Below are 12,109 nucleotides of genomic sequence, written 5' to 3' on the forward strand. Positions count from 1 at the left end.
CATGAGCAACCCACCATAAAAAGGCAACTGTTCAATTTTCACCCAAAGTTGCTCGTTTGTGCTGTTTGAAACTTGCATCTTTGGAGGTTTTGAAAGGGCTGCTCGTGACCTGGTTCGCCTCATTGTTTCATAAATCCTAAATCAGAACCCCAGCTTGCGCTGGCAGATATTACCAAGTGCCTCCTGACACTTGATTCCACCAGCAACCCCTGACAACTGGGTGGTTTTGGAATTAAAGCTCGAGGCCTACTTGGAATGGTAGGTAGGCCACAAGCTGCCCACAGACCACATTACAGGTAGCGATGCTTGAATAGAAAAGCGGACAAGGAAAATCCTGTGACCATCAGGCTCGCAGTTCCTCCAAATGACAAATGGGAGGCAACTAGGAGAATGGCCTATGAATCAAAAACATGGGCTGACTGCACTTCCAGGCGTTACCGGGGTTTCATAAAACAATGCACATTGTCTTTCCTTTAAAAGATGGGAAGCAAACACTACATGTTTGTTTTTACAATGCAACTCCAAGGCAGAAAGTAATTTAAGAGCGTTATTAAAAAAAAAGATAATTATTTCTCTCAGTTCTGATGATCTCTTCTGTCTATGTATAATTAATGAGATGCATTACAGGATATGTTTTGTACATGTTATCAGGCAAAGTGCCTTTAACGAGTAGACCATCAACAGTACTTTGAAAAGGATTACAACATCCTTTTTCAACAAAAAAGGTTACTAAGCAATAACATCTGGCTCGGTGATAGCAGGGAATGAATCAGCTGATATATAATCACCGACCATTTCAACTGCCAGTCATCACACAGTCAATCATTAACACCGCAAAGTAATTTACCAATGTTATCAGTATGCACGGTTTAATATTTTTTTTTGAAGTAAAAAACAAATAGAATGCAAAACAAAATGTCAGCTTGGCATCACTCCCCTCAAGAATCAGAAGGTTGTGACTTCGAGCCTCACTACAGACTTCAGCACATAATCTATGTTGACACTTCAGGGCAGTACTGAGGGAGTGCTGCATTGCCAGAGGTGCCATCTTTCAAATGAGATGTTAAACTGCAGCCCTGTCCGCTTGTTCAGTGGATGCAAAAGATCTCAACACTATTTGAAGAACAGCAGGGAGTCTCCCCGGTGTGCTTGCCAACATGCCTCCTTCGACCAACACCACCAAACACATTATCTGGTCACTCGCTGCTGTTATCAGGACCAGGCTCTGCACAAACTGGCTGATTTGCCTTTATAACAAGACTAACTACATTTCTAAAGTAACCCATTTGGGACATCCTGAAGGCATGATACATGTGGTAAACCACTGTTGTTGTTGTTACACACTGTTGTACCTATGCATGCCTCAACATGTCTCGGCTGGCTCCACCCACACAGGCCCAGGTATAAAGGTGATTGACCTGCAGCCCCCTGCCTTCTTGGAACCCAGTCAACCACGAGAGGCATGCTCTGTTCTTTGCTAATAAAAGCCCTTAGTTACTCTCTTAACTCTCAGTCTTTTATGAGTAATTGATAGCGCATCAATACATAAATGCCTTTTCTTCCTTTCTTCTTCCATTCAGTATATTCTTAAGCTCGTCACATTTCTGATTGGGGCGTATCTCCCAGAATCTCTTGTAATCATCTCACCTACAGGAAACACTGATCATTATTTTTTGTAAATGAGTCTTTCATTCTCGGTCGAGATACACTGGCTCAGTCAGAAACGTTAACTGGTAAGGAGAGGTTAGAGTTTGACCCAAAGTAAAATTTACTCCGAATATCGCCAGTGAAAAATTCTGTTTGGCAAGTTCAACAAAAACAATGTGCGGCTGACTCAGAACTCCAACTGCTCGATATTTTAAGGCGGCGCTCTCTCTCCTAAAGCCTGGTGTCCCGTTTCACAAGCACCGGCAGCAGAGTTCCGGCAAAGGTGCGCACGGCCGCACAGTGGTTTGTCAGGTCCTGCGCAGGCCGCCCACCAGCTTTTACATTGTAGATACCGCGCACGTGCAAAAATTTGAATGGGCCGCGCACTGGGGGAGGCAGGCCGTGCAGGAGGCAGTGCGGCTTATGGGGGGGGGGGGGGGGACATTGACCGGCAGCCCTCTGTTGCATTGTCCAAGTGGCCATTTTTCACATTCAAGCCTAAAGCAGAGAATGCTGGTAGGCTACTTGATCACAAAGGATACCCCAACTGAGCCCAATCCTCTTCCCACTCCGTGTCAAATTGTGCACTTTCCAGCAAGGATCACCAGGTAGCCATCAGGAGCACCAACTAAATTTTCAACCTCCTTCAGTACCAAAGTCGATTGTAGTGCTCCAACTGCTGCCCAGTTAACCCAGCACAGGCTGGGGGATTGAAACTCGGACATTTCTTTCTTGCACAGCTCACTTTAAAAAAGAAAAATAATAGAAAGACTTGCATTTATACAGCACTTTTCACCATCTCAGGACATCCCAAAGCGCTTTACAGCCAATGAAGTACTTTTGAAGTGTCGTCACTGTTGTAATGTAGGAAACGCGGCAGCCAATTTGCACACAGCAAGCTCCCACAAACAGCAATGCGATGTTGATTGAGGGTTAAATATTGGCTCGGACACTGGGGAGAACTCCCCTGCTCTTCATCCAAAGAGTGCCATGGGATCTTTTGCATCCTCCTCAGAGTGTAGACGGGCCCTCGGTTTAACATCTCATCCAAAAGATGCCACTTCTGACAGTGCAGCACTCCCTCAGTACTGGACTGAAATGTCAGCCTAGATTTTGTGCTCAAATCCCTGGAGTGGAACTTGGACCCACGACCTCCTGACTCAGGCAAGAGAGTGCCACCAACTGGTCAGAATTAATTATTTGATATTTAAAATGGGGTGACACTCACATTGAAGAGAAATATATTCAGTTAAGGTTCTGTTTTTTAAATATAAAGTCAGAACTGTACTTCTGAAAAAAGTATCTGTCTTTATTTAACAAATATAACCACCATTTCCTCATGTTCTGTATTTACCTTATTGAGCAGTGGTTGAAGCTTGGTCAATGCAATGACAGTGGCTTCTATCAAAACCTGGCTGTTGTGGTTATCGGGACCTTTCAGGCAACTCTCCAGACCCTGTGCACATGAATAGAAAGGCCACAATGGTTAGTTTTTCTTGGTGAAAACATACACAAAGTGAGTGGTGACAGTGGTGGGGAACTTGCATGTCCATTTCCAACAACCCCTTATGGAGTTTGGGCGCCATTTATCAGGTGGTTTTGTGCTGTCCACTAAGATTACATAGAATATACAGCACAGAAACAGGTCATTCGGCCCAACTAGTCCATGCCGGCGTTTATGCTCCACACGAGCCTCATCCAAATCCATCAGGATAACCCTCTATTCCCTTCTCCCTCATATGCTTGTCTAGCCTCCCCTTAAGTGCATCTATACTATTCGCTTCAACCACTCCCTGTGGTAGCGAGTTCCACATTCTCACCACTCTCTCGGTAAAGAAGTTTCTTCTGAATTCCCTATTGGATTTCTTGGTGACTATCTTATATTGATGGCCTCTAGTTATGCTCTTCCTCACAAGTGGAAACGTTCTCTCTCTATCCAGTCTACCAAAATTTTTCATAATTTTAAAGACCTCTATTAGGTCATCTCAGCCTACTTTTTTGGAAAGAAAAAGAGACCCAGCCTGTTCATCCTTTTCTGATATCATCCATGTAAATCTTCTCTGCACCCTCTCCAGTGCCTCTATCATTTTTATAATAGGGCGACCAGAATTGTACGCAGTACTCCAAGTGTGGTCTAACCAAGGTTTGATACAGGTTTAGCATAACCTCCCCACTTTTCAATTCTATCTCTCTAGAAATAATCCCTAGTGCTTGGTTTGCTTTTTTTATGGCCTTGCTAACCTGTGTCGCAACTTTTAGTGATTTGTGTATTTGCACTCAGAGATCCCTTTGTTCCTCTACCCCACCCAGACTCGCACCCTCCAAGTAATAAGTGACCTCCCTATTCTTCCTACCAAAATGTAATACCTCACATTTATCTGTGTTGAACTTCATTTGCCAATTATATGCCCATTCTGCAAGTTTATTAATGTCCTCCTGCAATTTGTTGGTCCTCCTCAGTATTGACTATCCCCCCCCAATTTGGTGTCACCTGCAAATTTAGAAATTGTGTTTTTGATTCCAAAGTTTAAATCGTTAATGTAAATTGTGAACAGCAGTGGTCCCAGCACTGATCCTTGTGGAACACCACTACCCACCTTCTGCCACTGTGAATAGCTACCCTTTACTCCCACTCTCTGTTTTCTGTCCTGAAGCCAGCCAGCAATCCATTCTGCTACTTGTCCCCTGACTCCACATTCTCTGACCTTGTTCATCACTCTATTATGGGGTACCTTATCGAAGGCCTTTTGAAAATCCAGATAAATTACATCGACTGCATTACCATTGTCTACTCCCACTGTTACCTCTTCAAAAAATTCAAAAAGGTTGGTTAAGCAAGACTTTCCCTTTTGAAATCCATGCTAACTATTCATTATTATATTTTTGGTTTCGAGATGTTCTTTTATTTTCTCCTTTAGTCGCGATTCCATTATTTTTCCAACCACCGATGTTAAGCTGACTGGTCCATAATTCCCTGGACATGTCCTATCCCCCTTCTTAAATATCGGTATTACGTTAGCTATCCGCCAGTCCTCTGGCACCTTTTTCTAACGAATTATTAAATATGTGTAGTAATGCCTCTGCTATCTCTTCCCTAGATTCTTTAAAAATGTGTGGATGCAGTCCATCCTGACCAGGGGTTTTATCCTCTTGAGTTTGATTGGTTTATTTAATATATGCCCTTTTTTTTTATTTTAAATGCACTTATCGCATTACTAATCTCATCATCCAATGTCATGTCCACCTGTTCTATCTCCTTGGTGAATACTAAAGCAAAAAAATTATTTAATATTTCTGCCATCTCTCCATCGTTACCTGTGGCATTATCCTGTCTTTCCCTTAATGGCCCTATTCCCATTCCAACCTTCCTTTTTTTATTGACGTGTCCATAAAATATTTCACTATTTTGTTTTATGCTCCTTGATAATTTAATTTCATAGTTCCTCTTTGCCTCCCTAATTGTTTTTTTGACTTCTCTCCTAATCTTTTTGTATTCTCCATTATCAAGCACTCCCCTGCTGTTTATGTACTTAATGTATGCCTCTTTCCTTACCCTCAATTGTTCCCTTGTGGCTTTATTCATCCATGGAGTCTCATTATTGTTTAGTTTGTTCTTTCCTTTTAGCAGAATATATTGTTCCTGCACTCTGTTGAACACCGTTTTAAATGTTTCCCATTGCTGTTCTACATTGTTATTTGCCAATATTATTGTCCATTTCGCCCGCCCCCCCACCACCCCCAAGTTCTATTCTCAGCCCCTCAAAATCAGCTTTTCTCCGCCCCCTCAAAGTCAGCTTTTCTCCAATCTATTAACCTGTTTTTCATCATACTTAAGTCCTTCTCAATTATCATCTTAAAGCGTATAATATTATGGTCACTATTGCCTGCATGTTCCCCTATTTTTACTTCTCATCTGCTCTGATTCATTCCCCATTACTAGATGCAATAGTGAATTCTCCCTTGATTGGGCTTTTTACAGATTGGGTTAGAAAGAGTCCTGTACACATTGTAAGAACTCCATTCCCTTATCTCCTTTACCTACCTCTTCTGTCCAATTGATATCAGGGTAGTTGAAATTCCCCATGATTACAGTATTATTCTATGTTTTTTATTCATTTCCCTAATTTCACAGAATCACAGAAACCCCACAGTGCAGATAGAGGCCATTTCGGCCCATCGAGCCTGCACCGACACATATCCCACCCGATCCCCGTAACCCCTACATCAACACATATCCCACCCTATCCCCGTAACCCCACGTATTTAATCCCCCTAACACTAAGGGTCAATTTATCATAGCCAATCAACCTAACCCGCACATCTTTGGACTGTGGGAGGAAACCGGAGCACCCGGAGGAAACCTACGCAAACACGGGGAGAATGTGCAAACTCCACACAGACAGTCACCCGAGGCCGGATTCGAACCCGGGTCCCTGGCGCTGTGAGGCAACAGTGCTAACCACTATGCCACCGTGCTGCATATTTGTCTGCATATTTCTTCCTCTACCTCCCTTCCACGATTAGGTGGTCTGTAGACTACACCTATTGGTGTGACTGATCCTTTATTGTCTTTTATCTCTATCCATATGGATTCTATTTTTGTCTTGCTGATATCTGCGTCACTTTTTCCTACTGCCATTATGTTATCCCTAATAAGTACTACCCAAACCCAATTTTACTAAGGCTGTAAGCAGGCAAGGACACAGTGGGTGGAAGGCCCTCATCCAAGTGATTTAACATAAGAATTAGGGGCAGTAGGCCATATGGCCCTTCGTGCCTCCTCCGCCATTCAATAAGATTATTTAGCACAGAACGCAAGTACAGTAGCATGAATGCAATTCTACAAGTAGTTGCCATGCCAATCAGTTCTTCTACCTCAAACACCCCCCGCCTCAATAATTATTTGCTCCCCAACTCGAGTTACTGACTGAAAATCTGAAACAATCAAGTAAGCCAAACACTCGACTCCCAAGTTCATGTCTCAGGGGTATGCATCATTTAAACTAGTTTATCTTAGACTGATCTGTCAGTTCTTAACATCTCTGAAAAGCTTGACATGGGTACAAAGCAACTTCTTTCTAGGTCCAGACACGTTTGGATTTTTTGGACTTCCAAAAGGCTTTTGATAAAGTCCCACATAAGAGACTGTTAACTAAGGTCACGGAATTGAGGGCAAATTATTGACCTGGTTAGGAAATTGGCTGAGCGGCAGGAGACAGGCAGTAGGGATAATGGGTAGGTACTCAAATTGGCAGGATGTGACTAGTGGTGTCCCGCAGGGATCTGTGTTAGGGCCTCAACTATTCACGGCATTTATTAACGACTTAGATGATGGCATAGAATGCCATATATCCAAATTTGCCAATGACACAAAGATAGGCAGCATTGTAGGCAGTGTAGATGAAAGCATAAAATTACAAAGGGATATTGATAGATTAAGTGAATGGGCAAAACTGTGGCAAATGGATTTCAATGTAAGCAAATGCGAGGTCATCTACTTTGGACCTAAAAAGAATAGGACAGGGTACTTTCTAAATGGTGAAAAGTTAAAAACAGTGGAGGTCCAAAAAGAGACTTGGGGGTTCAGGTACATAGATCATTAAAATGTCATAAACAGGTACAGAAAATAATCAAAAAGGCTAAGGAATGTTGGCCTTTATATCTAGAGGACTAGAATACAAAGGGGTAGAAGTTATTCTGCAGATATAAAAAACCCTGGTTAGACCACACCTGGAGTACTGTGAGCAGTTCTGGGCACCACACCTTAGGAAGGACAGATTGGCCTTGGAGGGAGTGCAGCGTAGGTTTACCAGAATGATACCCGGACTTCAAGGGTTAAGTTACAAGGAGAGAGTACACAAATTAGGGTTGTATTCCCATGAATTTTGAAGGTTAAGGGGTGATCAATTGTTAATTTTAATCTGAGATTGATGGCTTTTTGTTAACCAAAGGTATTAAGGGACATGGGCCAAAGGCGGGTATATGGAGTTAGGTCGCAGATCAGCCATGATGTCATTCAATGGCGGAACAGGCGTGAGGGGCTGAATGGTCTACTCCTGTTCCTATGATTGCAGTCATCAAATTGTTCACAAATTTAACCTGTCACGCTAGAGTTACTGCATGACACTTTCTAAATTGTTGAGGGTATAAAAAAATGGCTTCAAACAGCAAGATATAATCTTACTTTGGTGAAGGGTTGGAGGGAAGTAAAGTAATCTCGGAATCTGACTTGCCATTTGAACTGCAACTATAATGGGGCAGTATAGAGAGGGGGCAGTATAGAGAGGGGGAGTAGTTTATGATGTTTGCTTAGAGGACGATATGTTGTGTAGGCCCGTCAAAGGATGAAAAATTCACCCCTCTAAAAATAAAGGCCATTTATTGCCGCACTCTCTCCACTGGCTGATGACTTATTCTTGCAGCATTTTCAACATCCTGAGGGTCACCACTGACCAGAAACTTAACTGGACCAGCCACAAATAATGTACCTACAAAAGCACATCAGAGGCTGGGTATGCTGTGGCAAGTGACTCACCTCCTGACACCCCAAGGCCTTTGCACCATCTGCAAGGCACAAGTCAGGAATACTCTCCACTTGCCTGGATGAGTGCAGCTCCAACAACACTCAAGAAGCTCGACACCATCCAGGACAAAGCAGCCCGCTTGATTGGCACCCCCTCCACCACCTTAAACATTCACTCCCTCCACCACCAGCACACCGTGGCTGCAGTGTGTACCATCTACAAGATGCACTGCAGTAACTTGCCGAGGCTTCTTCGGCAGCAACTCCCAAACCCATGACCTCGATCACCTAGAAGGACAAGGGGAGCAGGCACATGGGAACACCACCAAGTTCCCCTCCAAGTCACACACCATCCTGACTTAGAAACATATCACCCTTCCTTCATCGTCACTGGATCAAAATCCTGGAACTCCCTCCCAACAACACTGTGGGAGTACCTTCACCACACGGACTGCAGCGGTTCAAGGCGGCGGCTCACCACCACCTTCTCAAGGGCAATTGGGGATGGGCAATAAATGCTGGCCTTACCAGCGATGCCCACATTCCATGAATGAATAAAAAAAATTATGCTCTATGGTAAGTACCTCATAAAACATGCAGAATGTTGGCACTTCAGAACAAAATAAGCTGGTTGTATTAACTATACATGCTTGGTGACGACACCGAATCTTCACTCTTGGTTTACACGGTTGACCTCTGGTGAGTCAGTTTGCTCAAACCAGACCACCAAATTCTATTCCTGTAGCCAAGCCTTGGTTTCTACGTTTTACAGATTCTGCAAATACTGAATAGCAATCCTATGTAAAAGGAACACATCCTGTTTATGCTTTAATTATGTTCCTGTAAATGGCTGATTATCTGATGCTGATAGTGACTGAACACAATTTATGCGAGTCTCAACAACAACTTCCAGCAGTTATATGTGCCTTTCACATAGTTAAGCATCTCACTGTTGTGTGTTAGACCAGAGAAGGACAGGGAGGGTTGGGGGAGGTGACTGAAAGCACAAAGAGGTAGGTTTTAAGGAGGCTTTCAAGGGTGGGAGAAATGTAGCAACAAAGGGAGGGATTTCCAGAATGTGGAAGGATGATGGCTGAAGCCTTTGCCACTGATGGCCTAGCAGAGGGCTGGGGAAAATTGGGCACTAGGCCCCAAGATGGTGTGAGCAAGGACACAGGGCTGGAGGAAGTTGCAAGGTAGGAAACAGCAAATTCATGGAGGTTTCTGAAGACAACTAGAATTTTGGAACTGATGCATGGAGGGACAGAAAGCTAGTGGAAGCTGGCAGGATTGGGATGAGAAGCAAGCAGCAATTGGTATGGGATAGGACACAGACAGTGGAATTATGAATGTGTCAGATGCAAGTTGAATCTCGAAAGATCAACAATAGCAGTAGGCATTTATATAGATCAGCCAGAAGGATGTTGGAAAATGAAGGATTGAGGTGACAACAACTTGCATTTATATAGCGCCTTTAACATAGTAAAACATCCCAAGGCCAGTGAGGTGGGGATGGAGGACGATAGCAAAATACTGCAGATGCTGGAAATCCGAAATAACAACAGAAAATGCTGGAAAAACTCAGCAGGCCAGGCAACATCCGTGGAGAGAAATTAGAGTTAACGTTTTGAGTCAAAACCCTTTATCAAGACTAAAGAGGCACCGGGAATGAAATAGATTAAGAGGCCAGGCTGGGAGAGAACAAAAAAGAGAAGAGACATGAAGAGGTATTCAAAACGAGACGGTGATAGGACTAGTGGAGACAAAAGACGGCTCTAGATTAGGTGTGAAATGCGCTGGCAGAATGGGAGACAGCTGCCATGTGGGAGAGAGAAAAAAAGGAAAGGTGGGGGGAAGGGAAGACCCAAAACAAAGGTGTGGATGAAAAATATAAGTAAAAATGTAATAGGGGTCGAGGTTACGATCTGAAATTGTTGAACTCGATATCGAGTCCGGAAGGCTGTAAAGTGCCTAATCGGAAGATGAGGTGCTGTTCCTCGAGTTTACGTTGAGCTTCCGTGGAACAATGCAAGAGGCCAAGGACGGTGAGATCCGAGTGGGAATGGGGTGGTGAATTAAAATGACAGGCGACCGGATGAAGGGTTAGAAGCTCACCTCAAGATCAAGCAGGATGTGGAAATTACTGCAGTCAGGGTCAGTATCTGGAGAAAGGGACAAGCTTAGGAGAGAGTGCAGAGAGTTACTTTCAGGGTTTGCAGAGAGTTACTTTCAGGGTTGAACAGGATGGCTTTGGTCTTGCCAATGTTGACTGCAAGATATTGGATAGCACAGCAACAGTCATGGAAGCAAGGGTGGGGGCGACAAGGTGAAGCTGATGTACATGAAAGCCCTGGCACCACGTCTGCAGATAATGTCACCAAGGGAAAACATATAGATGGGAAAATAGGAGGGGGCCATGGATTGCCACTTGGAACTTTTCCCCTCAAATTTCTCACCTCCTCAAGATACCAATTCACAAGGGGATACCATTTCAGGGACACTGGCTGCAGTCAAGTACCTTGCCCAACCAGCTGGTCTTCCCTTGAGCTCAGCGAGCGCTGGCAGGCGACTCGGACATTGCAGCTGATCCTGATCATGTTTTCGCCTCGTGCCCATATGTGACTGCTTTCCAGTTCGATCATTGGCTAGCAACCATGAGCAAAAGCTGAATTTTTTTCCCTCCCTTCCCCAGTGCAGGGGAGCTGAAGCCAACTATAATACCTCTATACTTAGAAGAGACCAATTATCTACCTGGAACCTATCTGTTCAATACGACTTGGTATCACAACTGGAGGTTATCACCACTTTTAAAATTAAAAACTTCACAAAAAGCTGTGATCAACTTTAATTAAGATTAGTTGTGTAATATTTGTATTTAAACAGATGATGCCGTGGATACTGATTGAGGGGAACTTTTGAGTCAGATGGTACAAGGAATCTGAATTGCCATCTGCCATGTCATGCCATTTCCCATGAATTTAACTCCTCAAAGCTTTCAGGCTCAGCAACATCTCAAACAGTTTCCCAAAATACAACATTTGCAAAAAATATTCATAAAGGGACAAAAAAGATATGTTTCATTGCAGATCTTTAAGAGCGTTAGAAGTGATAATGATGTGGAGGCTAATTTTTTTGAGTAATCTATTCATAAAGTTGCATTTAAGTAAATAAGCTAAAAGAAAAAAGGTACAAGGGCAGCTTTTTAAAATTTCAAAACAGTTTTTAAGGATTATCTTAAAAATAACAAAGAACGGACTAATATGCTCAGGATAAAGGGTAGGCCATTCAGGACTGAGATGAGAAGAAATTTCTTCAGAGGGTGGCGAATCTTTGGAATTCTCTACCCCAGAGGGCTGTGGAGGCTCAGTCATTGGGTATATTCAAAACAGAAGTCAATAGATTTCTGACTAGTAAGGGCATCAAGGGATATGGCGATAGGGCCGATGAATGGAGTTGAGGCAGAACATCAGCCATGATCTCACTGAACGGCGGAGCAGGCTCGAAGGGCCGAATGGCCTACTCCTGCTCCGATTTCTTATGTTCTTATACTCAGGTAGCAATTTTGAACCCTTTAAAAAAAAATTTGTTTATGGGATATGGGTGTCGCTGGCAAGACCAGCATTTATTGCCCATCCCTAGTTGCCCTCGAGAAAGTGGTGGTGAGCCGCTTTCTTGAACCGCTGCAGTCCGTGTGGTGAAGGTGCTCCCACAGTGCTGTTAGGGAGGGAGTTCCAGGATTTTGACCCAGCAACGATGAAGGATCGGCCAATATATTTCTAAGTCAGGATGGTGTGTGACTTGGAGGGGAACTTGGATGTGATGGTGTTTCCATGCACCTGCTGCTCTTGTCCTTCTAGGTGGAAGAGGTCGCGGGTTTGGGAGGTGCTGTCGAAGAAGCCATGGCGAGTTGCTGCAGTGCATCTTGTAGATGGTACACAC

At 43.6% G+C, this 12,109-nt stretch overlaps 1 protein-coding gene across 8 annotated transcripts in view; it reads right to left on the reverse strand.

The window, feature by feature from the left end:
- Positions 1 to 12,109, reverse strand: part of nf1a (neurofibromin 1a) — a 301,749-nt gene that overhangs the window by 33,030 nt on the left and 256,610 nt on the right. For all 8 annotated transcript variants that reach the window (XM_085964799.1, XM_085964798.1, XM_085964806.1 and 5 more), the window contains one exon: positions 3,002 to 3,103. In XM_085964799.1, coding sequence (XP_085820925.1) covers positions 3,002 to 3,103 — 102 coding nt within the window. The remainder of the gene's footprint in view (positions 1 to 3,001; positions 3,104 to 12,109) is intronic.

Source organism: Somniosus microcephalus, chromosome 22 (assembly GCF_052327205.1).
Source record: "Somniosus microcephalus isolate GS21.2 chromosome 22, FLI_Smic_1.0, whole genome shotgun sequence".
Taxonomy (NCBI): domain Eukaryota; kingdom Metazoa; phylum Chordata; class Chondrichthyes; order Squaliformes; family Somniosidae; genus Somniosus; species Somniosus microcephalus.